The 23692-nt window shown below is 45.2% G+C and overlaps 1 protein-coding gene across 1 annotated transcript in view; it reads left to right on the forward strand.

Annotated features, from left to right (window-relative positions):
* The window catches only part of FAH (fumarylacetoacetate hydrolase), a 39373-nt gene that overhangs the window by 13239 nt on the left and 2442 nt on the right, over positions 1-23692 (forward strand). The window contains exons 5-13 of the mRNA XM_083184467.1: positions 3763-3853; positions 5953-6050; positions 6164-6216; positions 8289-8388; positions 11936-12066; positions 14857-14932; positions 17449-17495; positions 19586-19687; positions 21620-21737. Of these exons, the coding sequence (XP_083040593.1) occupies positions 3763-3853; positions 5953-6050; positions 6164-6216; positions 8289-8388; positions 11936-12066; positions 14857-14932; positions 17449-17495; positions 19586-19687; positions 21620-21737 (816 nt within the window). The remainder of the gene's footprint in view (positions 1-3762; positions 3854-5952; positions 6051-6163; positions 6217-8288; positions 8389-11935; positions 12067-14856; positions 14933-17448; positions 17496-19585; positions 19688-21619; positions 21738-23692) is intronic.

Here is a 23692-nt window from a genome sequence, read left to right on the forward strand (position 1 = left end):
GTGAACCCGAAGCGTGGCGAGCGCAGCGAGCCAGCGAGGGGTGGCGGTACGCGTCCTCCGACCTTTTCATACCCCTACTATCCACGTCGGCGTGGAGTTGAGAATAGAAAGTGTGGCGAGCGCAGCGAGCCACCGAGCCCGAAGCGTGGCGAGCGCACGCAGATACCTGTCAAGCCCGCGAGGGGATGCGGATACCTGTGAAGGTATCCGCGTCGCCTCGCGGGGCTCGCCACGCTTCGGGCTCGGTGGCTCGCTGCGCTCGGCACTCTTTCTATTCTCAACTCCACGCCGACGTGGATAGTAAGGGTATGAAAAGGTCGGAGGACGCGTACCACCGCCCCTCGCGGGCTCGCTGCGCTCGCCACGCTTCGGGTTCACGTTGATCGTGGGGTGGCGTTATCAATTTTTTGGGGGGCCATTTCACACTTCAGGGGGGTTTTTTGGGGTCTGTGGCCCATTTAACATTGTTCCCTATGTTTAATTGGGTCAATTGAGGCATTTTACATTGTTGCCTATGTAAAATCGCGGTCATCGCGTCGGTAGCATCGCATGCTTTTTTTGGCCGCATGCGATGCGACCGACGCGATTTTTTCATTTTTTTTTTACACAGCAGCCAGCAGGGGGCGCCGGAGCCGAGCCGCTCATTACATATTCATATCAGCCACCAACTGTCATGTTACAGGCTATTTCAAAATGTCAGGAGCTGATTTGTACTTTGGGCCTGATTCAGACCTGCTCACTAGGCTGCATGTGTTCGGAGCCCAGCAAGCAGGTTAACGCTGTCCAGCCGACTGCATTCTCTGCCTGCCGTACGAGCCCATGTGCAGGGCTGGAAGTGGATGTGTACAGGTAAACATCCATTCAAGTGCCCGCACAGAGGAGAATCCTTCTATACTTACTTACCATCAAAGGATTTCTACTCCTCTGGCCGGTGCTCTCAGCCACCGCGTGACCCAGGAGTCACTCGATAGCTGATTGTATATCTTTCCGAAATCGTGGTGGGCACCGTCATCATGCGCCTTCCCCAAGCACGCAGCGAAACGCACCAGTCAGTGCTTGCCCATCCTCCACCAACTCATCTGGGACTGTAGTCCAAACCATCCCAACGGGATTGAACCAACTTTGGTCCGCATCATTCCACTCTGGGGGACCATTGACTTTTACCTTGGTGCACCAGTGTCCCCTCCTTTGGCTATACAAGACACACCAAACCATCAGCTTGCCAGTGGATTTTGGTTATTTGTGCCAACCTTGGGCCGACTACTTGGAAATATGGACGGTGGCTATAACTGCTCTTATCCATCCAGCCAGTAGTGGTAACTATATACATCAATTTACCAGGTTTGGGCGCAATAGGAACAGACTCTCCCTACATATTTGCTGCTATATTGTGGACATAGCTGAATTGCTATGTTTTATCATGATATATTTTTAGACTGTGTTCATGCTTTATATTTGATTTTACTATTAAATTAATCTGTAAAGATCATCCAATTTTAACTTTTTCTTTACCTAGAGCGCTGCTATTTTTCTCTTTTTCTCTTGGTTTACCATTGTACAGGTCTCACTAACCTGTATTTAGCCGCTGCCGAGCGAGCCACCCACACCGAGCGCTCCCTCTAGTCTCCTGCCCTATTTAGGGTTGGTGCTAGATTTCTTTTTAAACATGTATAATTCAACTGAACTGCCTGTATCCTGATCTCTAGAGGATAAGTAGGGCCCCCAGGCAGTGGGACCCACCAGGGATTTCCCCTGTGCCCCTTGTGGCCAGTCCAACCCTGTGCACAGATCACCGATAATCGCACAACACCTTAAACATCTGCAGTGCATCCAAGCAATGGGCCATAAACTCATATTTCTCTTGGTTATTTTGCATCAGTGAAGCCTCAGAACATCAGTATAGCAGTGGGGAATCGCTACTGAGAACTGCCCTAATTCCAGTTGCATTGATAAATTATTTTTATGCACATAATTATAATGTTTTATTAAACGGTATTCTACTATTAAGTCTCTATTCTTATTATTTCTTATACTGGGTCTGACCCTACTGTTAGTTGATCATTATTGAGCAGATGCATCTGATTTAAACTATTCCTCACACAATTACATTTATTATGTATTAAATGAAATATTTACATGCATGTATACACTTCCCACTGAAGTGCGTAATATATATATTGTAAGGACAGAATGAGCGCAATAGGGGTGTAATATTCTATATTTAAAAGAATTTCCCTGCAATATATGCTCTTAAAATAATTAGTGATTCAATTGGCTTATCTGATTAATGTTGGCACTGGGGCAGTAAAGGTGACTTCCACAAATTAGACCGTTAATCTATGTATTCAGTACTGTGTCTATACGAGGTGAATTATTCCCAATGCTCCAGGGGCCGCTACTGAAAGTTTATTGCTGATAAGTGTAATGGTCCCGAGGTGCTCATTGCTGTCTCTGCAGCAGCTGAAATTACTGTAAATGGGAGGGGGATGATGTTAGTAAGTTTGTTTCTAAAAACACATTTTACAGTTATTTGTTATGGCAGCAATAAATGACCAGGAACCATGCCAAATTGTACTCGGGCATTGCTTCAGGACTAATATGCCAGGAACAGTAGATCTGGGTGGCTGCTGCAGCAAAGAGACCAAAGGCCTTTTAAAAAGACTAATAGATTAAAGCTCAGGGGTGTAACTAGAACTTTGTGGGCCCCATACCAACATTTTTAACCTTATACTCAATAGGGATTGGGCGCAAACACGTGGCTCCAGCAACACTGTATGATCACGTCTGTACACTGCCTCTCACATATATATATATATATATATATATATATATATATATATATATACATAGACTACTGCTCTCATTCATACATACTACATATACACTGCCGCTCCCATTCATACACACAGTGCAGCTCTCATTAATACATACTACCTACACTGCCGCACCTATTCATTCATACCTGACCTGTCACACTCATTCATTCATACACACACTGCCGCTCCTATTTAGTCATAACTGAACTAATGCACTCATTCATTCATAAACACACTGCCGCTCCTATTCATTCATACCTGAACTGCCTCACTCAATCATTCATACACACACTGCCGCTCCTATTCATTCATACATACACACAGTGCCGCTCTCATTAATACATACTGCATACACTGCCACTCATTAATACATACTACATACACTGCTGCTCTCATTCATACATACTGCATACACTGACGTTCTCATTCGTTCATACATTCACTGTCCCTCTCATTCATACATTCACTGTCCCTCTCATTCATACATACACTGTCCCTCTCATTCATACATACACTGTCCCTCTCATTCATACATTCACTGTCCCTCTCATTCATACATACACTGTCCCTCTCATTCATACATACTACATTCACTGTACCTCTCATTCATACATACACTGATGTGAACAGGTCTGAATCAGGCCCACAGTGGGGACTGGCATTGGAATATGACACACTGGCTCCAAAATTTGCTACCAATTATAAATCGACAAATCTTTATACATGGGAAACAGAGTCATCTGCACAACTTGCAGTTTTATTTAATGAATATGTTAAATGAAAAACTGTGTAATAAACCATCTAATAATAATTGTTGGAAAAATGTTTGTTTTCGAAAGACTTTACTTCCCTTTCTCATGGACACAGAAATCATCAACCTTGTTTTTAACTCATCCTTTCCATCTGAATGTCCAATATTAAACCAGCCATGGTGTTTGCTTTGCAGGGGATTACACTGACTTCTATTCCTCTAAGGATCATGCTACAAATGTGGGCATTATGTTCAGAGGGAAAGAAAATGCTTTGATGCCAAACTGGTGAGTTGTGAACATTCTCTGCTTTGTGACGTGCATGGGGGCAATCTGTCTGTGTTCTGCAATATGGTCCCTGTTATTGGCATGGAGGATTGGGAGCATCAGTCATTTGGTTCAAAGCCGCTAGATTACATTTCTAGAGAAAAACAAACTTTTTTTCTAACCCTTTGAGTGCTAAGTAAATTTGTCAAAATAGGTGGGAAAATTGCCCAGCAAACATTTTTACTCATCATAATGATCTGTAATGTTTACCTTATATAGGAAATAGAATCTTTTTTTTACACATTTTTTATTTGAATTTATATAACAAATGTGAGCGGCGCTGGCATTTTTAGTGGCTATTTTGCACTCAAAGGGTTAAATTACACAATGTGACAGTATACATTTTGACAGTAATGTTACAAGAAAATGACATGCAATTTTGTTAAAGTCAAATGTCCTAGTTTATACAAAGATGCTTCTGGCTGAAGGAAGCCTACAGTATTTTGTAGTTTTATCTAAAGGATATAATTGTGTAATGGAAATTTCAGTGGACATATATCAAATGAACTTAGAAAAGGGGATGTAGTCATAATGACAACATTACAATGTCAGCGCTGAACATGTCGCTGTGTACAGACTGTTGACATGAAATGAGGGCTTTCTGTGTGGACTGGCATCAGGGGATTAGGGTTATGACTGTTGAAATGATAAATGCCAATAAAATATAACATACCCCTTGAAAAGCTCTTTATCTTCTCCCTCACTCCCATATTTATCTTTAAACTTGTTTGGTTGTATCCAATTGTAGTCCGTTTTCGTTGGCCAGAAAATGTCCCATTTTCAGGTGATAACACGTGGGATCTGGGATAAGTTTCCACATCCATGTGTTATCAAAGCACTGAGAGCTGGCTATGGGCGGTATTCAATGTGAATACCGGCGACGTGCAGCGAATCCTGTTTAGGATTCGCTGCACATTCGCCACTGGTCACCGCGTTCCGGAGCCTCGCTGGCTCCGGTATTCAACGAGTCAGGGGCTCGCTGCCCCTGACGGGCGAATTTGAGCTCCTGCGGCGAACGCCGCAGGGAGCCTGAGGACGGTGGCAGGCAGGGAGATGGAAGTCTCCCTGCCTGCCCCAGAACGTTTGTGGGGGGGGGGGGGAGGTGGGCTCCCCGGGTGCCAGGCAGCACAGGCTGCCCCCCGGGGGTGCCAGCAGGGGACCGCGTATATTCACTACACCCGATCATGAATATGTAATGATTAGGTGAATTGAATATACGAATATCTAATGAGCGGCTCGGCTCCGGCCCCCTGCTGGCTGGTCTGTGTAAAAAAAAAAAAAAAATTAAATTAAATATATATTCATGTGCTTACAGCACATGGATAAAAATAGCATGCCCCTCCTCAGAATAAAATTCCTGATTTTTTGACACCAAATGTAAAAAAAAAAAATACTTTATTTTAAAAGTTCACATTTCACTTCACCATAAAAACATAGCGATTGCTACTCGGTGAATCATGGCAAAAAAAAAACCTTTTAATGTATTCGCCATCTGGTCATTGAATAGGGTGATTCACCATTTTAGTCAAAAATTCGCCTAACAGCACAAAATCGCCATAAAAACATGGCGAATCAGGCTCATTGAATACCGCCCTATAAGTGCTGGCTATCTGGGGCTAAATAGATAGCCACCTGAGGAATCCATTAGATAATTGGATACCCCCTAGTACTTTTCTGCTGATAATAGAATAGCCCCAAGTGAACCTATTAACACCAATGCCAGCAAAATCCCTGCTAAGCAACTACTAGACCATCAGTCATTGATTGCAATATATAAGGCAGTTTCTATAAGATAAGAATTCATTAGGGCTAAATGGATACCATTGTGATGAAAAATCTTATATTTTTAGTTACTGTGTTTGCTCATTATTATCATTTGCAGATATGGCAACAGTTCTTTTAAAAGAAATATAGCAAATCGATTAGTTGAAAACGTATGATGAGTTTGTTACACTAGAATGCATACAATTTTCTTATTATTGTACTTTGTGTTGTCATGGCCCTTATTCCTTGTAAACCAGGAGGTATATGTAGGTTTTCACCAATTTCATTTGCATTAGGTTGCATCTGCCTGTTGGTTATCATGGACGTGCATCTTCTGTTGTGGTATCTGGAACTCCAATCCGGAGACCAAAGGGGCAAGTAAGGCCAAGTGACGGTAAGATGTCCACTGGACTGGGAGAGTTTTCTAAATCTCCTTATTTACCCAGCTGATATAGTAGGTAAGGCTGAAAAAAGACTTGATATATAATTTCATCTTTCTTATTCTAGACAAGCCACCAACCTTTGAGGCTAGTAAACTCCTGGACATTGAGTTGGAAATGGTGAGAAATGTTTGTTTATTGTCAACGTGTTTTCCCTCAATTCAGGTGTTAGGGGACTGGGGACAAGTAATCAGTGGTGCAAGTACTACCCCGTACCACCTTACTTGCAACACTGCAAGTAATGTCAGTATTGGGCAGCAATATGTTTCAAAACATGTGTGTTACTGAGCTAAATAATGTGCATGCAATTACTGGGTTGTTTACTCAGAACAAAATGTGCAATGGCTCCATGGTAATTATGGATCTAACATGCCTTGATTTGGCTGATCCCAATCCATGGGGTCAATTCATTATTGAGCTGCTCCAGTATTACGTATGAACATTACCACGTTGGCCACTTGGGGCAGTGCTGTAACTAGACATTTTGGTGCCCTGCACCAGACTGTTGAGACACACACACACACACACACACACACACACACACATATTCAGTATAAGGACATTATGCGCTGCTCAGAATAGTACCAATTGACAGTGCACTGTACAGCAGTACCCCTTATACACACCATGCCACACAATAGTGCCGCTTACACAGAGTAGCAGAGCCCTTTACACACGCATTATGCCACAAAATAGTAGGGCCCTTTAACCCCTTCCCGACACAGCCTGTTTTTGCCTTACTGACAGAGGCCTTTTTTTCAAATCTGACAGGTATCACTTAAGTGGGGATAACTTTTTTTTTGCTTTTACTTATCCCAGTGATTTTGAGATTGTTTTCCCGTGACACATTGTACTTTAAATTAGTGGTAAATTTTGGTCGATACAGTTTTTTTGTGAAAAATACCAAAATGTCGTAAAAAAATGGAACATTTTGCTATTTGCAAAATGTAAAATTTTCTGCTTGTGAGACAAATAATCATACCACTCAAAATAGTTAATAACTAACATAAACCATATCTAAACTTTATTATTACATCATTATTTCAACCTCCTTTAATTTTTTTGGACACTAGGGGGCAGCAGAGTCTAAATTTTACACATCACACAGTTTAACACTGCTTTTGGCTGTTCACGTTTGAACAGCCAATCGCAGCGATCGCCCATGACGGGGGGCATCGCTGCCCCCCCTGGGCAATGAGGGAGGATGTCTGCTGTCAGGGACAGCAGACATCGTCCCTCTGTCACCGCGTCTGTAGACGCGGTGACAATTCAAAGGCATGACGTACATTTATGCCATGTGTCGGGAAGTACATCCCGACCATGACGTAAATGTACGTCAAATGTCGGGAAGGGGTTAAACATGTTATGTCCACACAGTATTGCCTATGTTTAAAAGTCAACAATCCCTAGCTAGGTTCCAAGGGCATAGCATTTGTAGTCTAAACCAAATGTGTAACTAAACATCTGTAATAGGCCTACACAAAAAAGTATACATTCACACAATACACACTCACAGTATATACTGTATACACAGAGAGAAGAGACTCTCTAGTCCTCTCAGCTCCATGGTCACCAGACTGCGGTGGCGGCTGTATCAGAAACTCGCTGGATAGCCCTGCCTGTGGCTGCATGGGACTGCTTCTGTTTGTCACGGACACTAATTTCCCCTTGGTGGAGCATTACCTCCTGTGCCAGATTACCTGCTTGCCAGTCTTGTCCTGCTCAATGGGTCAGGGTGGATGCGGAGATGCAGCCGCTTCTACACCCATAAGGCATATGTGCTCAGGACAGAGCACACTTTGCACCACCCTAGTTATGGCTCTGAGTATGGGTGAAAGTTTACACCGCCAAACTCCATTCTTGAACTTGAAGTCATCCATGCATACTCAAGAGCCGAAGGGTGCAGAGCTGAATGGATCCTTCTTTCCAATCCAGATGTCTATCAGATAGCAGGGAACGGGACTCAGCATGCTGACACCATCTGCAGAGTTATTGCTATCTAGATGAATGAATAGTCAACCCCGTACTAGTTTTTAGGGGTACCTTGGATTGGTTGATTCATATACAGTACATCGGGGACTGATCATTGTCAGTAGCTATGGTACTGCTGTCTTAGCTTTTTGAACTATATATATGCTTAAACCCACAGTATTCACAGTATTCATGAGCATTGGAAATGTTATCATTCACAGGCTTTCTTTGTGGGCCCTGGAAATGCTTTAGGAAAACCAATTCCCATTCAAAAGGCTGACGAGCACATTTTTGGCATGGTATTAATGAATGACTGGAGTGGTAAGGATCTCAGCAGACTTCAGCCTTTGTGCATGGAGCATTTGTGTGTATTGTAAAATATCTTCAGCATAATGATCCCATTGCTATAGATATAGAATGTACTTTAATGTGGCTTCCGTCAGCCCCTCAGGAGAGTTGCATGTTTAGATTTCCCATCCCTGAGCCTTTCCTCTCCTCAAAGTGATGAGTGGTGGACAGGAGGAACCCAGCTCACACAAACACTTCTTGAGGTTTGACAGTTTCATGCCTTAGGAGGCACAAGGTGTTTTGTTGGAAGAGGGACTCTGGTTATTACAGGAGTTAGAGTACGGTAGCTATCTGTGGCCGTAGTGTTATGTGGGGTACACACCAGAATGATTTGGCCCCAAATGACCCAATTTAGATACAATCTCGACCGATTGTATGTAAATTGGGCATGTTTTGGGCCATTTCAGCGCATTTCTGATCCGATCCCGGTCCGATGCGCAGCCCTGCGGGTCGTCAGGTCGTTTCTCAGATCCTACCTGCAGCAGGTAGGATCTGAAAAACGACCATACAAGTGGGTACGGAACGGATCGCGATCAGATGGGATGCAGTTCCTGAGCGGGTCGTACGATCGTCTTCTGACCCGCTCACGATGTGCATCGTTCTGGTGTGTACCCAGCATTAGAGTGCATCTTGTTCTGCTGTGGCATATATTCTTTTGATGCCGCTAAAGGCCTTGATCAGCGGTGCACGTAAATCATTTGTAGCTGTGTTTCCTCCCAGATTCACTAGAGTGAAACTATGCAAATGTCAGCTTGAGCATTCCACTGGTGTACTTCCGTGCTAGGGACTGATCCGGCCGGAGTTACATCTGCCTCATCTGCAGTGGTTATGCCCATTTGTGTGCTTTTTTGCTTTGCTAACAAAACTGAATCAGGCCGCAAGACCATACATCTCTGAATAAGGCCCTGTATCAGTGAATATATGAAACACTCATGGAGAAATTTACTAAGATGGGAGTTCTATATATGATACAGGATGTTGCTATGGGCAACCAGTCAGATACTATCTATTATCTTCTAGAAGGTGCAAAATAAATAAGAAGTAGATCCTGATTGGTTGCCCAGAGCAACATCCCACGGAAGTAGAATACACGTCTTAGAAAATTTACCCCACAGGGTCTGTTTCAGTGTGTGGAATGTCAGCAAACCAGAAAAGCATTGGCTGATTGTTAGGCTGGAACATGAGTGCATAACATGAAAATCTATTGGGCATCAGTGTGCAAAACTCTGTGAGGAAAAAGTGAGAAGCGTTAGCCTTCATATAGGATAAAAATGTACAACCTTAACCTTCTGTATTTTTAGTAAATAGTGTCCTGTAAATAGAATAGTGTACACTTATTTTGTAAGAAACACTTATAGGTCTTCTAAAGCTTGGGCCACTCCATTGGATAAATTGTACGGACAACTTTGGTTTCAACGCTTGGTGTTCATCCAGAAATGTCTTTCTTCTGTGCTCGTTAGGGCCCTTGCTAGCTAGCAATGTGTTAAATGCCATTGACACCATATGTCATTTATGATCACATTTGACATGTAGTGGTTAAGGACTGCTTGCACTCAGGGGATGCAAATGTCAATGGATAATCAATTGACAACAAAGAGTTCAGTGTAAAAGGCAGTCTCAGAAAACAAGAGCTGCAAAACAAACACTCCTGACGGGATGCGGTCATCTATTAGAATGAACTTAGGTCTACAGTCATTAGGTCGACCCCACTAGGTCGACTGGCAGGAAGGTCGACCTGACTTAAGGTCGACATGGGCCAAGGTCGATATGACTTAAGGTCGAATTTGCATAAAGGTCGACATGAGGAAGGTCGACTGGTCATAAGGTCGACATGGAGTTATTCACTGTTTTTTGAGCCGACATGTGCCGACAGGCGGTATTTCATGCCCTACCATCCACTAGGCCGTGGAGGAGGTTATTAAAGCGAGCGATGTGAGGGTCCGATTCTCATTGACAACTGTGTCCATGTCGACTGTGTTGACATTCGGATAAAAAAAACAGTGAAAAATCCATGTCGACCTTCCTCATGTCGACCTTTATGCAAATTCGACCTTAAGTCATGTCGACCTTGGCCCATGTCGACCTTAAGTGTTTTAATTACTAAAAATATATAAAAATAAATGACACAAAATATCACAATAATATTACTTTAAAAATTGAACATATATAGTTCTGGTGCCATATTGAGCGCTGATTGCATAGAATGTGGCAAGGTGTGTATTGAAATTGGATATGGCTGAGGAATGGTTTGTTATATTACCATCAAATGATCTCGTCTGGTGATTGTTTGATCCAGATATGGGGTGACACGTAAGTCCAGAAATACCCTATGATTTCAAGGGCTCAAGGTTCCCGTTTAGACGTTTCCTCTTGTTCTGGCTGGAACAATTGAGTATGTTAGCATTTGATTAATGCATGTTAGCATTTGATTAATGCACAGGTGAATCAAACAAACAATTAGCAGTCTGCTTTAAAACTGAGCTCCCATTCAATACTTGCTCCTGATGAAGCCGGACGTATAAGTGCCGGGGAAACGCGTTGAGCCCACCTATCGATCTGCTGACACTCCATCTCCAATTGTGTGACCTGTCCACTTCCCACTGGCGTGCCTGCAATTGCTGGACTCCATCTTTTGGGATATGCCTTATTCCTAATTGTTCCAGCCAGCACAAGAGGAAACGTCTAAACGGGAACCTTGAGCCCTTGAAATCATAGGGTATTTCTGGACTTACGTGTGAACCCATATCTGGATCAAACAATAACCAGACGAGATCATTTGATGGTTATATAACAAACCATTCGTCAGCCATATCCAATTTCAATACACACCTTGCCACATTCTATGCAATCAGCGCTCAATATGGCACCAGAACTATATATGTTCAATTTTTAAAGTTATATTATTGTGATATTTTGTGTCATTTATTTTTATGTATTTTTAGTAATTAAAACACTTTATTTTTTGAGAACCGTCTTGTCTATATCATTGGAACAGCCTGCGCTGGCATTTCTTTCTGTTTGTTTTTCATATATATTAGGGCCTGACAACCCTATGCCAGCAGCAGTTGATAGCGCACCACCACTTCCAATTTTTTTCTGTCTTAGTGTGCATACTGGGAGGTGACCTAAAGTGATCGACAAAAGAGGAGGTGTGATAGACGTGCTATGGGCCTGTAACAGCTGCAGCTGTGATGTCGCCGCATTGGCCATATTATGAGAAAATTATAGGCTACCCCAGCGCACTTGAGCATTGCTCACATAGGCAAAGTTGGCGCTGCAGGGTTTTGTTAAGTCTGTCCCACAAAGTACACAAGAGAAATGCTCAAGCTGACATTTGCATATTTCAGCACTTGTGAATCCATGTACAATCTCAGCTGCTCATCATTTGCATGCACCTCTGCTGTAGGCCCATTTTATCTGGAGTTTAATATACTGTAATTACATTTATTTCCTTTTTATCTTTTTCTTCCACATTCTACACTTATTTTCCATGGAATATAACCCATCATTTTCCTCTTAGCTAGAGACATTCAGAAATGGGAATATGTTCCGCTTGGGCCATTCTTGAGTAAAAACTTTGCAACCACTATATCTCCGTGGGTTGTGCCCATGGAAGCCCTGATGCCATTTGTGCTGCCAAATCCAGTCCAGGTGAGTAGAAGCAGCATGAAGTTTCTCTGGTTACACTGATTTTCCTGTTCATGCATGTTTTTTTTTTTTGCTGTGTACTACCAGACACAGTTGACTGTTTTTATTGCTCCTGGATATTGCTGAGCTTTTATTTGTGCATTACATATAATTGATCACAAGTTTATGAAGTGTCAAGATGGACCCTTCACACCTGCCGGCAATAAATCCAGATAGAATACATAGCTCTAGTACAGCCATGTTGCTACAGCATACAAGCCTACTCTTCCTGAACAGCCAGGAGGCTCTCAAACCTCAGGGGATGCTGCATTGTGTAATTGAAGCCAAGCCTCCCTGCTTTACAAGGCTGTTATCTTGGCATACTATAGTGGGCCCACGTGTCACCCACCTTTGCCATGCCGCCGCTGTACTGTCCCAGTTGCTCCCTCCTGGGGCGCACAGTTCATAGGTGCCGATTCTGTGGGTGCTTGAGGGCCTGAGCACCCACGGAAATTGATGAGCACCCACCCGCTCATCAGCGGCCTATCTGCCCGTGTCCCACTGCACTCCCCCTCCCTGGCACAGGTACTGTGTTGGCATTTATGTACCTGCACTATGGGGGCATTTATGTATTTGGCTCTAGGTTTTTTTGGAAGTAGGCGTAATACCGGTGTTACATTTAAAGTAAACTGACTGCCCACATACAGTGGCTGAAACCATTTTGTTATCCTATCATAGAGCATCAAAGGGACTTTAGGAGTGTGATGTCATAATATCACGTGGTAGCCACTTAATGCTCCTCTGGGAACATTTAGATGGCCAGGATGTCCTTATGGGAACCGATGGGACATGCTTGGCCCTAGGCTGTCGCCCCGGTTGCTTTGTGCAATTCCGTGGGTTTGTGGGTTCCCCTAACTGCACACTGATTTATATCAGTAACCAGATTTAAAAATTACATGGTTGTTGGATTTAGAGATCTTGGTTACATATTTGCAAATACATGGGTAAGTCACCAAGCCATACGTCAAGGCTTCTCTGGGTATTGGGGGACCATATTTCTAAAGGTGTTGGGGTGCAGCACTCCGATAAATCAGTATAAGCCAGACTGCTCAGAGCAGTACACCAGTGAATTAACTAAAGTGTTAATAAGTGTTAAAAAAGCCAGAGCTACAGTATGTACGAAAGGTGATACAAAAGTTATGAATAGTTAAAATATTACAGGAATAGTCAGGGGCGTTTAAGAGAGAAGAGGACCCACGTGCAGCCTCTGCTGCTGGCTCCCTCCTCTCTGACGGCGAGCATTATGCCGGTTTACTGTGCATGTGCAGGTCTCTGAACATATCCAGCGCACATGTGCAAATTACTAGGAGATGGGGGGGGGGGGGGGGGGAGGTTAAGTAGTAAAGTATAATGTATGGGTGAACCCTTTATAGAAATGCCTATGGAAATAGTGTTAAGTGATAAGGTTGTTGGTAAGAAAATAAAAAAGTGTTAGAATGTACTAGTGTGCCACCTCACAGCCACTCAGCCTTACCAATCCAGGGGCACTGCACCCCAACCCATGTTAGCCCCAATCTGGGACCTATAATTAACTAGTAGAGCCACAGTACTCAGGATAGCTTGGGGGATTACTCATGTATTTATAAATATATGTAATCAAGGTCTCCAAATAATACCACTATGTGGTTTTTAAATCTGGTTACTGATATCATTCAATGTGCTGGGTGGAACCCATTTTTTTTTTCTTACCCTCCATGAATGGCCAGAAGGCTCCCTGGAAATGTGGGCAAGTCTCCAGCCTCCCCCTGCACTCCTCCTAGGCAGCCCACAATAGAGCACAAGTGAGAGGGCTGGGGGAAACTGATGACATGTGGCCCCTCCTAGAGGGAGTGGTTCCCAAACTTTCTTGAATCACGGCACCCTAGGGAATATCATTTTAGTATAAAAGTTCTGATAAATTGGGAAAAGAATATTAAATTAAGTAAGATACCTGTCCTCTTAACCCTTTGAGTGCCAAGTGAATTTGTCAAAATAGATGTGAAAACTGCCAAGCAAACCTTTGTATTTATCATAATGACCTGAAATATTTATCTAATTTAGGAAATATAATCTCTCTTAACACAATTTATTTGAATTTATATAACAAATGTGAGCGGCGCTGGCATTTTTAGCTAATATTTTGCACATCACTCATAGAGATGCTGGGGCTCAGAAGGTTAAGGTTCAGCTATGTTGTGAAGGACAAGGTTGTGCTTCTGATGGGCCACATGTTTTATGATTGGCAGCCTAGTTTTTGTCCTGGACCACATCCTGAGGCACCCCCATACCTCCCAACTGTCCCGCTTTCTGCGGGAACGTCACAGTATACTGCCCGGGGCCACCAGTGTCCCGCAGCAGAGGGGGGGGGGGGGGGCAGTTGGGAGGCCCCCCAGCCTAAATGGAATAGACTCTGGGCACATTCGCCGCACGAGTGTCCCGATTAGTGAGACACAGATGTTGGGAGGTATGGGCACCTCTGCAAGAGACTTGTGGCACCCCTTTGGCACAGGGCACACAGTTTGGGAACCACCGGTATATGACAATAGACAGCTGATAATATAGAAAGCTTTATTCTTAAGCGAAGATTGTGCTTTAACTGAGCATATAATGAAAACAAAGTCTAGAGCAATGATCTATTAGTTTCTATGGGTAAATGAATGTTGTTCCTGTGCTGTGTTGATGTTATGTGGTAGTGTATAGCGCATCTTGTTAGACAGGCCCACGTTGTCTGCCCATTGCTCACCATTCATTAATCCTCACATAAATTTCTTGCAGGATCCTGTGCCAATGCCGTATCTCCGGGATGAGAGTAATTACACATTCAATATTAACTTGTCTGTCTGCCTTCAAGGTAAATTGCATCGACTAATAACTATTCATTATTGATCACTGTGGGTGTTGGAAAGACAAATGAGGAGGTTTAATCTGAGGCTCCTGCATCCTTTGGCTTCCTGCTCTGCCTGTTCCTGGTGCAGATTCCGCTGTGTTAGCAGGGGAACTCTATAATCTCAGGGTCTGTTTCCACCACTATATCCAGTTAGACACATGGAGGAAATGTAATAGGGTGAGAGCCTACTGGGTGCATCTCTGAACTGCTGCTTGCAAACAAAGATGCAACCATCACATGCCCATGGGCTGAGCATCCACCTGCTGTGTAACCCTACTAGGCACAGCATGACCACTGGTAGTAAGACGCCGGTGCCGTTGTAACTGCATACAGAATCACAGTTGTAACATGTGACACATCCCCAATATGACCGCAACAGGCCTGCTGCCACTCCTGTCACTCATTTTGCAAATAAATCCTTATTGCCACCATTGTTGCAACATAAACGCAGCACATGAGCAGTGTGACTTACTGTATGCACATGTGGCAAAAAAACGCTCTATTGTCCCCCAGCACTAAAGGTTCTGATGAATCTGTCTGGGAGGCAGACATAAGAAAAAGCCTATACAATGATGATTGGGAGGATATTTATGTCCGGACAGCCTCTACCTCTTTGTGTCCGGATTAAGGAAAACACATCCAAACAAACTGCTTTACAGGTGGTATTACATTGCCACCCAACTCAAAAAATGCACTCTACATCCCCAACAAGAGGGGGAGGTAGAGTGCAGCAGAGGGCATATTTTTTCACATCAGTATCCCAATCGCTGTCCACTTTGGTCAGAAAAAGAGAAATTTGATAACTTCCCTTACTGGGATCACTGTCCCATTGTCGTCCCCCCCCCCATTTTTTATCTTAGTCTTAGATCCTGGGGGTCTCTCGTCACCAATCAAAGCTGGTCCGCTATATGTTATCAACAGCTACATGTCAAATTGCTGCAGATTGGACGTCCCCTCTGCCACCTCACTTCAGGCCTCCCAAATATTTGGCGTGTATACGATATAAACACTTCATGCATTATTCATAATAATGAATATTATTCATAATTCATGTAATTTAATAAAATCTGTAACTCCTGGATCTCCTTTTTGTGAGAAAACCCCCAGTTTACTTAATGATTCAACTTTTTTTTAATAGCCCTACCATTTGTGTCCACTCTCCCCTTCTCGCTTCCTTCCCCACATCCCTTTTTTTTCACCACAGATTGCAACTACACCTCCATTCTAGTCCTATTGCAAAAATTGGTACACCTTTGTTTGGCCATTGATGCCTCACTGATGTCACATCCTATTTTAGACCTGTCCGTTCTAATGTTCTGATACCTTTGCTGTTTTGGATTTACGCATATGCCTAGATATACTGTAGTTGTTTTTTTTTTTATACCTTTCTTGTTTTTTTCATTTTATTTGTGAAGTACCATGTAATAATCATTTTTTATATTTAAAGTTATTTTTCTAGTAAGAGGTTTAATGTTTAAGCGTCACCCCTCAGTGATGGCAGCCGGTCTGTAACCTGGCCAGTATTTATGGGAGGGCAGCTTGTCAGCTCATTAGTATTATGCTACAACGGTGCTATGTAGTGCTGTACGTAGGGCATAGTATACAACAACAGTAGTACATGGGTACAGTAGTGGTACACAGACTAGTATACATGTTTACATTAGACATAAATCCATGCTTGTGCTCACAGGTGACATACTTATGTATAGGAGATAATATGGGAGTAGGCCTCACTTTGTGAGAGCTTTCAGTCTAGACAGTATTTGAGAAGACATAAAGGGAGCCGGGGCAAAGCTGTGGCATACTTACGGGGATACATACATATCCTGGCAATGGGGATGCCGGTGATGAAAGGACCGTCCCCAGCATCCCGATAAAGAGAATCTCGACAGGGGTTCCGTAGGTGACTAAACCATCTCTTCCTACCCCCTAACCTTTCCTGCTTGCAGCCCTAACCTTAACAACAACCCCACCACCTGACCCTATACCTTCCCCGCTAGTGCTTAACCCTAATCCTCGTACCCCACCACCTAAACTTGACCCCACTTGTTAGTGCCAAACCTAACCCCCCTCCATTCACCCTCTCCCTAACCTCCCCCTCCATTCACCCTCTCCTTGACCTCCTCCCCCCTGCAGCCTAACCCACTAGTGCCTAAAACTACCTGCCCCCCCCCCCCCCCCCTCTGACCTATCCCTAACCCAGCCTGCATACACATTGATCGGGATGCTGGCTGGCGGTAGTGATTCCGGCAGCCAGCATTCTGACTGCTGGGATTATAACTGCATCCCATACAGAGACTAGGAACTAATGTCTTATTACCTAATTGTTCTCTTTCCTAATTAATTGAAAGCCTTTTATATGTTCAGACTACTGTGTATAGGTCAGGGCTGCACGAAGTGTCTGTATTGTCTGTGCTCTGTAAAAATAGAACAGTTCTTCACAAACATCTGTCATAACAGTTTGTAATTATTTGTAACAGGAGATGGGATGAAGGAGGCAGTGACTATATGCAAATCTAACTTCAAGGTAAGTGGTCCTCACAGGTCTTGATTTATACCCCCAACCTTCCCAGGGTTCTCTTTGTGCTGCCTACAGCCCCATATATTGGATGGACACCATGGTTCCAACCAGGGCTTAAAGTGGTCCTGGAGAGGTGGTGGAACTCCATTCCCCTAACACTGCCCCCCCCCCCCTCCTCATTAGGCAGAGCCCAGACCAGTGCCAAGGAATTTGTGCCCTACCTCCCAAAATGGAATAATGGTCCCATAAGGAAGGGGTGTAATAACACAATAGTAACTAATTACACAACAAAGTAGCACAATCATATACACATTACACCGCATGTAGTGCTCTTGATTCATATTAAATCACATGTCCACAGTTGTGCTGCTTATACACATCTGTCTCTGTCACTCCAGCAGCTCACTCTCCATGTCCCTCAGCAGCTCTATGCCCTGTGTCCCTTCAGCCCCCTCTCATCTTGGGCGAGATGTACTAAAGGGAAAATGCGGTAAAACCCCCGTTTTACCGCATTTTCCTATGTACTAAAACCCGTTCGCCACGTCACCGCAGGGCAGGGTATCGCCACCTTTGGGTGGCGATACCCTATAGAAGCCTATGGGCTTCTTTTCGCCGCCCGCCGCGTCGCCGCAACCCCGCCGCCTCGCCGACCCCCCCTTTCCCCCCTCCCTTGGGCTTACCTTCTTGCAGGTCCTCCTGGACCCCGGAAGGTAAGCCCTTCCTCCCCCTAGCAACGCAGCCGGACGTCCTTCCGGCTGCAGGGGGAGGAGGAAGCGCCGGGGACAGCTTGCTTAGCTGTCCCCGGCGTGAAAACTGCAGAAGCCGGCTGGGAGGTGACGGAGACCCCCCGCAGACCACAGTACAGGTATCGCGGGGGGCCTCCGTCACCGCATCGCGATGCCAGCCGCATATGTTAGTACATATGCGGCGGCATCGCGGCGGGGGGGGCGCGAAGGGCGGCGATGTATTTTAATACATCCCGCCCCTTGTCTTCAGCATGCACAGAGCCTACTCTTCTTAGTAGCTCTTCTTTACTTCAGTGGTGGTGATGGCATGACATTATATACGCTGTGCCAGAAGAACAAGGTGCTGGGGCAGGCTTTTCTGTTGGAATTACTGTTCAGGGCTGTGGTAGAGGTGGAACTCCGTTCCCCCTACTATTAGATGAGGTGGAACTCCGTTCCACCCAGTTCCCCCTCACTTTAACCCCTGGTTCCAACCACTCTGCTGCAGTTTGGTTGGTGGAATTCCACTGGAGGGATTCTCTCTATTAATCACAGTCTGGACTGGTAGTCCCAGGCTCCCTGGGACTGTCTGTCCTATGTGTGATTAGCAGATAGTCCTTCCCATGAATTCACTGGAGATAGCAGATTTTTCAGAGATGGCTGCAGCCCAGAAGCCCCTACAGTACATCTGCCACTGGTTCAAACCAGGGACAGTTGAACAAAGGGGCAGATGGAGTTGCAGCTCGAAGCCTCTACATTAAAATTGGCCCATTATCATAACAACAAAGGTTTTACATGCATGCCTGCCATCAGGAATTTTGGGGCCCAGGACTCATTTCCAGTCCAGGGCCAAACCTCCTCACTTGACTTGCCATAACCCAGCTCCTGCTCTTCCATCTCCTCTTCCACTGAGCTGCAGCCCAGAGGTTCCTTCAACTCAGGATGCCAGTTGCCAATTCAAATGCAGCACCGGCTGGTGAGCCAATCAAGCCTCGCGTTCCGGCAGCCACTCTGATTGGCTGCCGGTACACGAGCTCTGATTGGCTCAAAAGCCGGTGCAGCATTTTAATTGGCCGCCGGTGTCCTGGGTTGAATATTGGCAGCCCTGTTTACATGTCTGCATGGCACTGGCCTCACCTCCTCCAATTCTCATAATAGGCCCTTGGACATTTTCAGCTCCAGGCACATGAGGTTCTTAGTCTAATGCTTAATCAAGCCCTAGTACCAACCACCAACAACATATTTATGATCATAAATTATTAACATTCATTATAATGTGCATACTGCATAGTAAGTAGAGTGTCAGCCCTGTTACTCTGCCTAAGTCTGTGCTATCCTCACACACTTCTCACTGGACTCTCTGTTTTGCAGTACATGTATTGGAATATGAAGCAGCAGTTGGCTCATCATACGGTGACAGGCTGTAATGTTCGACCTGGAGACCTTCTGGCATCTGGAACCATAAGTGGACCGGTAACCATGAACTATAACCTGTGGTTAATATAGGGGATGCAGTGAAAGTACCAGCAGTCAGGATCCTGACAGTCAGGAGACAGACAGTGGAATGCTGTGGCCGGCATCCTGACATTTCCCACAAATAAGTACAGGGGTTGGGATTGCAGCCAGGCACTAGGGGCAGGGTTAGACTGCGGGGGTGGGGTGTGGTAATTCGGCTGCAGCAAGAGGGCAGGAAAGGGGTAGTTAATGCTAAACTGTAGGAGGGGGTGGTTAGGCAAAGTCTGCGAGTGATATGGGTCTGGGATAGGCTGCGCACGATTGGCAGATAGGGGCAGATTTGCATAAAGCCATGCAAACTGTAACTAATAGGACACCTCTCCTCTACTGCAATTTATTTATTGGCAGCGGATAGCAATTATTAGATCTATATTCACAAACATTGGTGGCAGCTTTACTTTTGTGAGGCTTCTATTGTCTTTTGCTAGATGTTACATCCTTTCGCATGTAATAGGAAAATGTTCTTGCCTGAATAAAAGCCCTTGCATGGGTCTCTAATAATATTCTATTGGCAACATTTATTAGTACACAAAAAATGTAGTGCACTGCATTCTAAAATGTGGCATTGACGCTAGGGATGAAAATCCCGGGTCATTTTTTCAATCCCGGGAATCGGGATTGGACTATCCAATCCCGGGATTCCCGGGATTGGCAACCCTAAAAGAATATTACTGCTGTACCCCCACATAACTTACGTTTTTGGAGCTGTGGAGGGGGGCAGGCGGCGGCAGTGGTGCGGGGGCAGGCGTCAGTGGAGCGGGGGCAGGCGTCGGGTATGACGCGGCTGGGAGGCGCGGCGGGTATGACGCGTGAGGCTGGTATAGGCCCGCTGGTGATTGTCTTCCGGATGCTGGGGATGCCACGCTGCGGCCTGCGCAGCGTGACCTCTGACTGAATCATGCTGCGCAGGCCACACACCGGGTCGGGAACACCCGTGCAGCGTCTGAGCGGCTGCTCAGACGCTGCCCGGCATTAGACTGCGCATGCGCAGTCTAATCCCGAAATCCCGGGATTGGATAGTCCAATCCCGGGATTGAAATCCCGGACATTTTGTGGCCAAGTCCCGGGATCCCGCCGATCCCGGGATTGGCCACCCTAATTGACGCCTTGGAGACCATAACGAACCTTTCATCCTATTTTACTACACTTTCTAAGCTTTGGCAGTTGAAAAGGGTATTACCAGCTAACAGCGTGAATGCCGAAGAGAACCCAACTGTTTGATTGAAGTTGATTAATTTAACAAACTGAATGGGTATCTCAATCACAGCTAAATATAAACTATAATCAATGCTTGCCTACCTGACCCACTCTATGAGGGGGAAAATGCTCTGTTCCTGGACTTCCCTGGTAATGTATGATTGCCAGCACCTGTGGGGAGCTAGGTAAAGGTGTTTCAGCACAGGTGATGACAATTATACATTACCAGGATGTCCAGGAACAGAGCATTTTCTCCCTGAAGGAGAGGGTCAGGTAGGTAAGTATGACTATAATCAACGTGGCAATGGTGGAACTACTGGTGGGGCAGCCGGGGCAGGAAAGAGGCCTGCAGCTGGCGGCATTTCAGTTTTACTAACGGCTCAGCAAGATCAGTCAGCACACAGTGATGTGTCAGAGCTGTGTGATCAATGATATGTTACCTTAGAACACTGGCCTCACCGGGGATTAGATTTATCAAGCATTCTGGATAGAAATTGCCAGGCATCGCTATCGCCCCTACAAATGGAGCGATGTAGGGGCATTTTATAAGTGATCTAGTTAGTTAGGTTAGAAATTGCCCTGTGTGTAGGCCCCCTAAGACAGTAACAATTACTTATTTTAAGAGACGGACATGTTCTTCATTTGAATTTATGATTTCTGTTCATCTCCAACCAGTAGTTTTTTTTTTTATAGAATCCTGAAAGTTTTGGCTCCATGTTGGAACTTTCCTGGAGAGGATCAAAGCAGATTGACCTTGGAAATGGTCACACGCGGACATTCTTAAGGGACGGAGACACTGTAGTTATTAGAGGTAATGCTGTGTACAGTGTGAATGTATATATGCATAACACTAGAGTGGCCTGTAGTCTTTTGTTATTCTATCCCACCAGACTCTGGGCACTAATGTACCAGCCTGTAAGCCCAGGTAGGAGTCAGTGCCTACTGGTCAGCAGACTGCAACCACACAGTCACTTTGACATCTAGCATTGTAGAAGCTAAAACTGAATAGTAACCAAACCGGTTTGTAAGCTGGAACTCATTGAGGAGACCAATCACCACAACTCGTCTCCACAGACTGGTAGCTAACTCCTTCCTAGCTACAAGTTTAACACTAAGTTACAAGTTCAAGACACCATCAATATCATACATGGATGTAACAAGCCTCGAAGAGACATAAAGTTGAGCAATTGCCCAAAGCAACCAATCGGCTTCATTCATTTCAAATACAGTGCTGGATACATGACTGTTAAAAGTTTATTGGGTACTTATGTATTATCACGGCGCCAGGTTGCATTGATTGTATGCCTTAACTTAAGGCATACAATCATATGCGATGGATGCGATTTTGCGGTAAAATCGCGTTCATCGCATCGCATGCGACCAAATCGCGCATGCGATGCGATCGACGTGATTTTCCCATAGGAATCAATGTTAAATGGTTCCAAATGGTCCCTGACACCCGATTTCACTTTAGGGGCAATGTTAAATGCTCCCAGGGCCCCCCCATTAGGTGTATTAGCCCAAATGCACCCGCATTGTTAACGCCACCCCACCATCAACCCCAACCCGAAGCGTGGCGAGCGCAGAGGTACGCGTCCTCCGACTTTTTCATACCCCCACTATCCACGTCAGCGTGGAGTTGATTTTATATAGTGTGGCGAGCGGACGAGGAATACGAGCCCAAAGCGTGGCGAGCGCACGCAAAATACATGTTAAGTAATCCGCGTCCCCTCGCGGGGCTCGCTGTGCTCGCCACGTTTTGGGCTCGTATTCTGCACTCGCCACACTATATAAAGTCAACTCCACGCCGACGTGGATAGTGGGGGTATGAAAAGGTCGGAGGACGCGTACCGCCGCCCCTCGCGGGCTCGCTGCGCTCGCTGCGCTCGCCACGCTTCAGGTTGGTGTTGATGGTGGGGTGGCGTTAATAATGAGAGGGCATACACCTAATGGGGGGGCCTGGGGGGCATTTAACATTGCCCCTACTGTGAAATGGGGTGTCAGGGAACATTTGGAACCATTTAACATTGATTCCTATGGAAAAATCGCGTTCATCGCATGCGCTATTTGGTCGCATGCGATCGATGCGATTTTTCCGACCCGATGGAAAAATCGGGCGCCGTGATAATACATAAGTACCATTTATTGTTTGCATTGTGCAAGTTCTCCAATCTATCTCTCTCCAAGGATTGATACATCTCCCTCTCAGTCCTATTGTATGTGAATGATGCGAGGTGCTGTTTCCGTGGCGTTAAGAATGCCAGCAACTGCACCCAATTTTGCACCCTTCGCAAGCTGGTTTTGGCCCGAATTCATACTAAATTGCTCGCTATCCCATGGGGCAGTGAGCTCTTGTGTGAAAATTCTGACCGCCATAAAGTGTGGCGACCGCTGCGATGATTCGCAACAGTGTATTCATTGCATTTAGTAGGATCGGCCCCTTTAGGGGTTATATGCTGCCTGTGTATAACAGGGGAGTCCAAACTTTTTGCGACGAGGGCCAGATTTGGTAAAGTGTAAATGTGTGGGGGCCGACCATTCAGCCCAACATTCTTTGAATCATTAATCACATCAGAATGGTCCCCCACTCTGCCCCCATTCACTGTATTTCCCCCAGCCTGCCCCCATTCACTGTATGTCCCCCAGCCTGCCCCTCCTTCACTGTATGTCCCCCATTCACTGTATGTTCCCCACTCTGCACCCTAGAGGAAGGAGAGGCAAAGCAGGCACTGCAAGGACAGGAGATGCTTGGGCTCCCACTGCTGC

This window comes from Crinia signifera, chromosome 4, assembly GCF_055691185.1.
Source record: "Crinia signifera chromosome 4, ASM5569118v1, whole genome shotgun sequence".
NCBI lineage: Eukaryota > Metazoa > Chordata > Amphibia > Anura > Myobatrachidae > Crinia > Crinia signifera.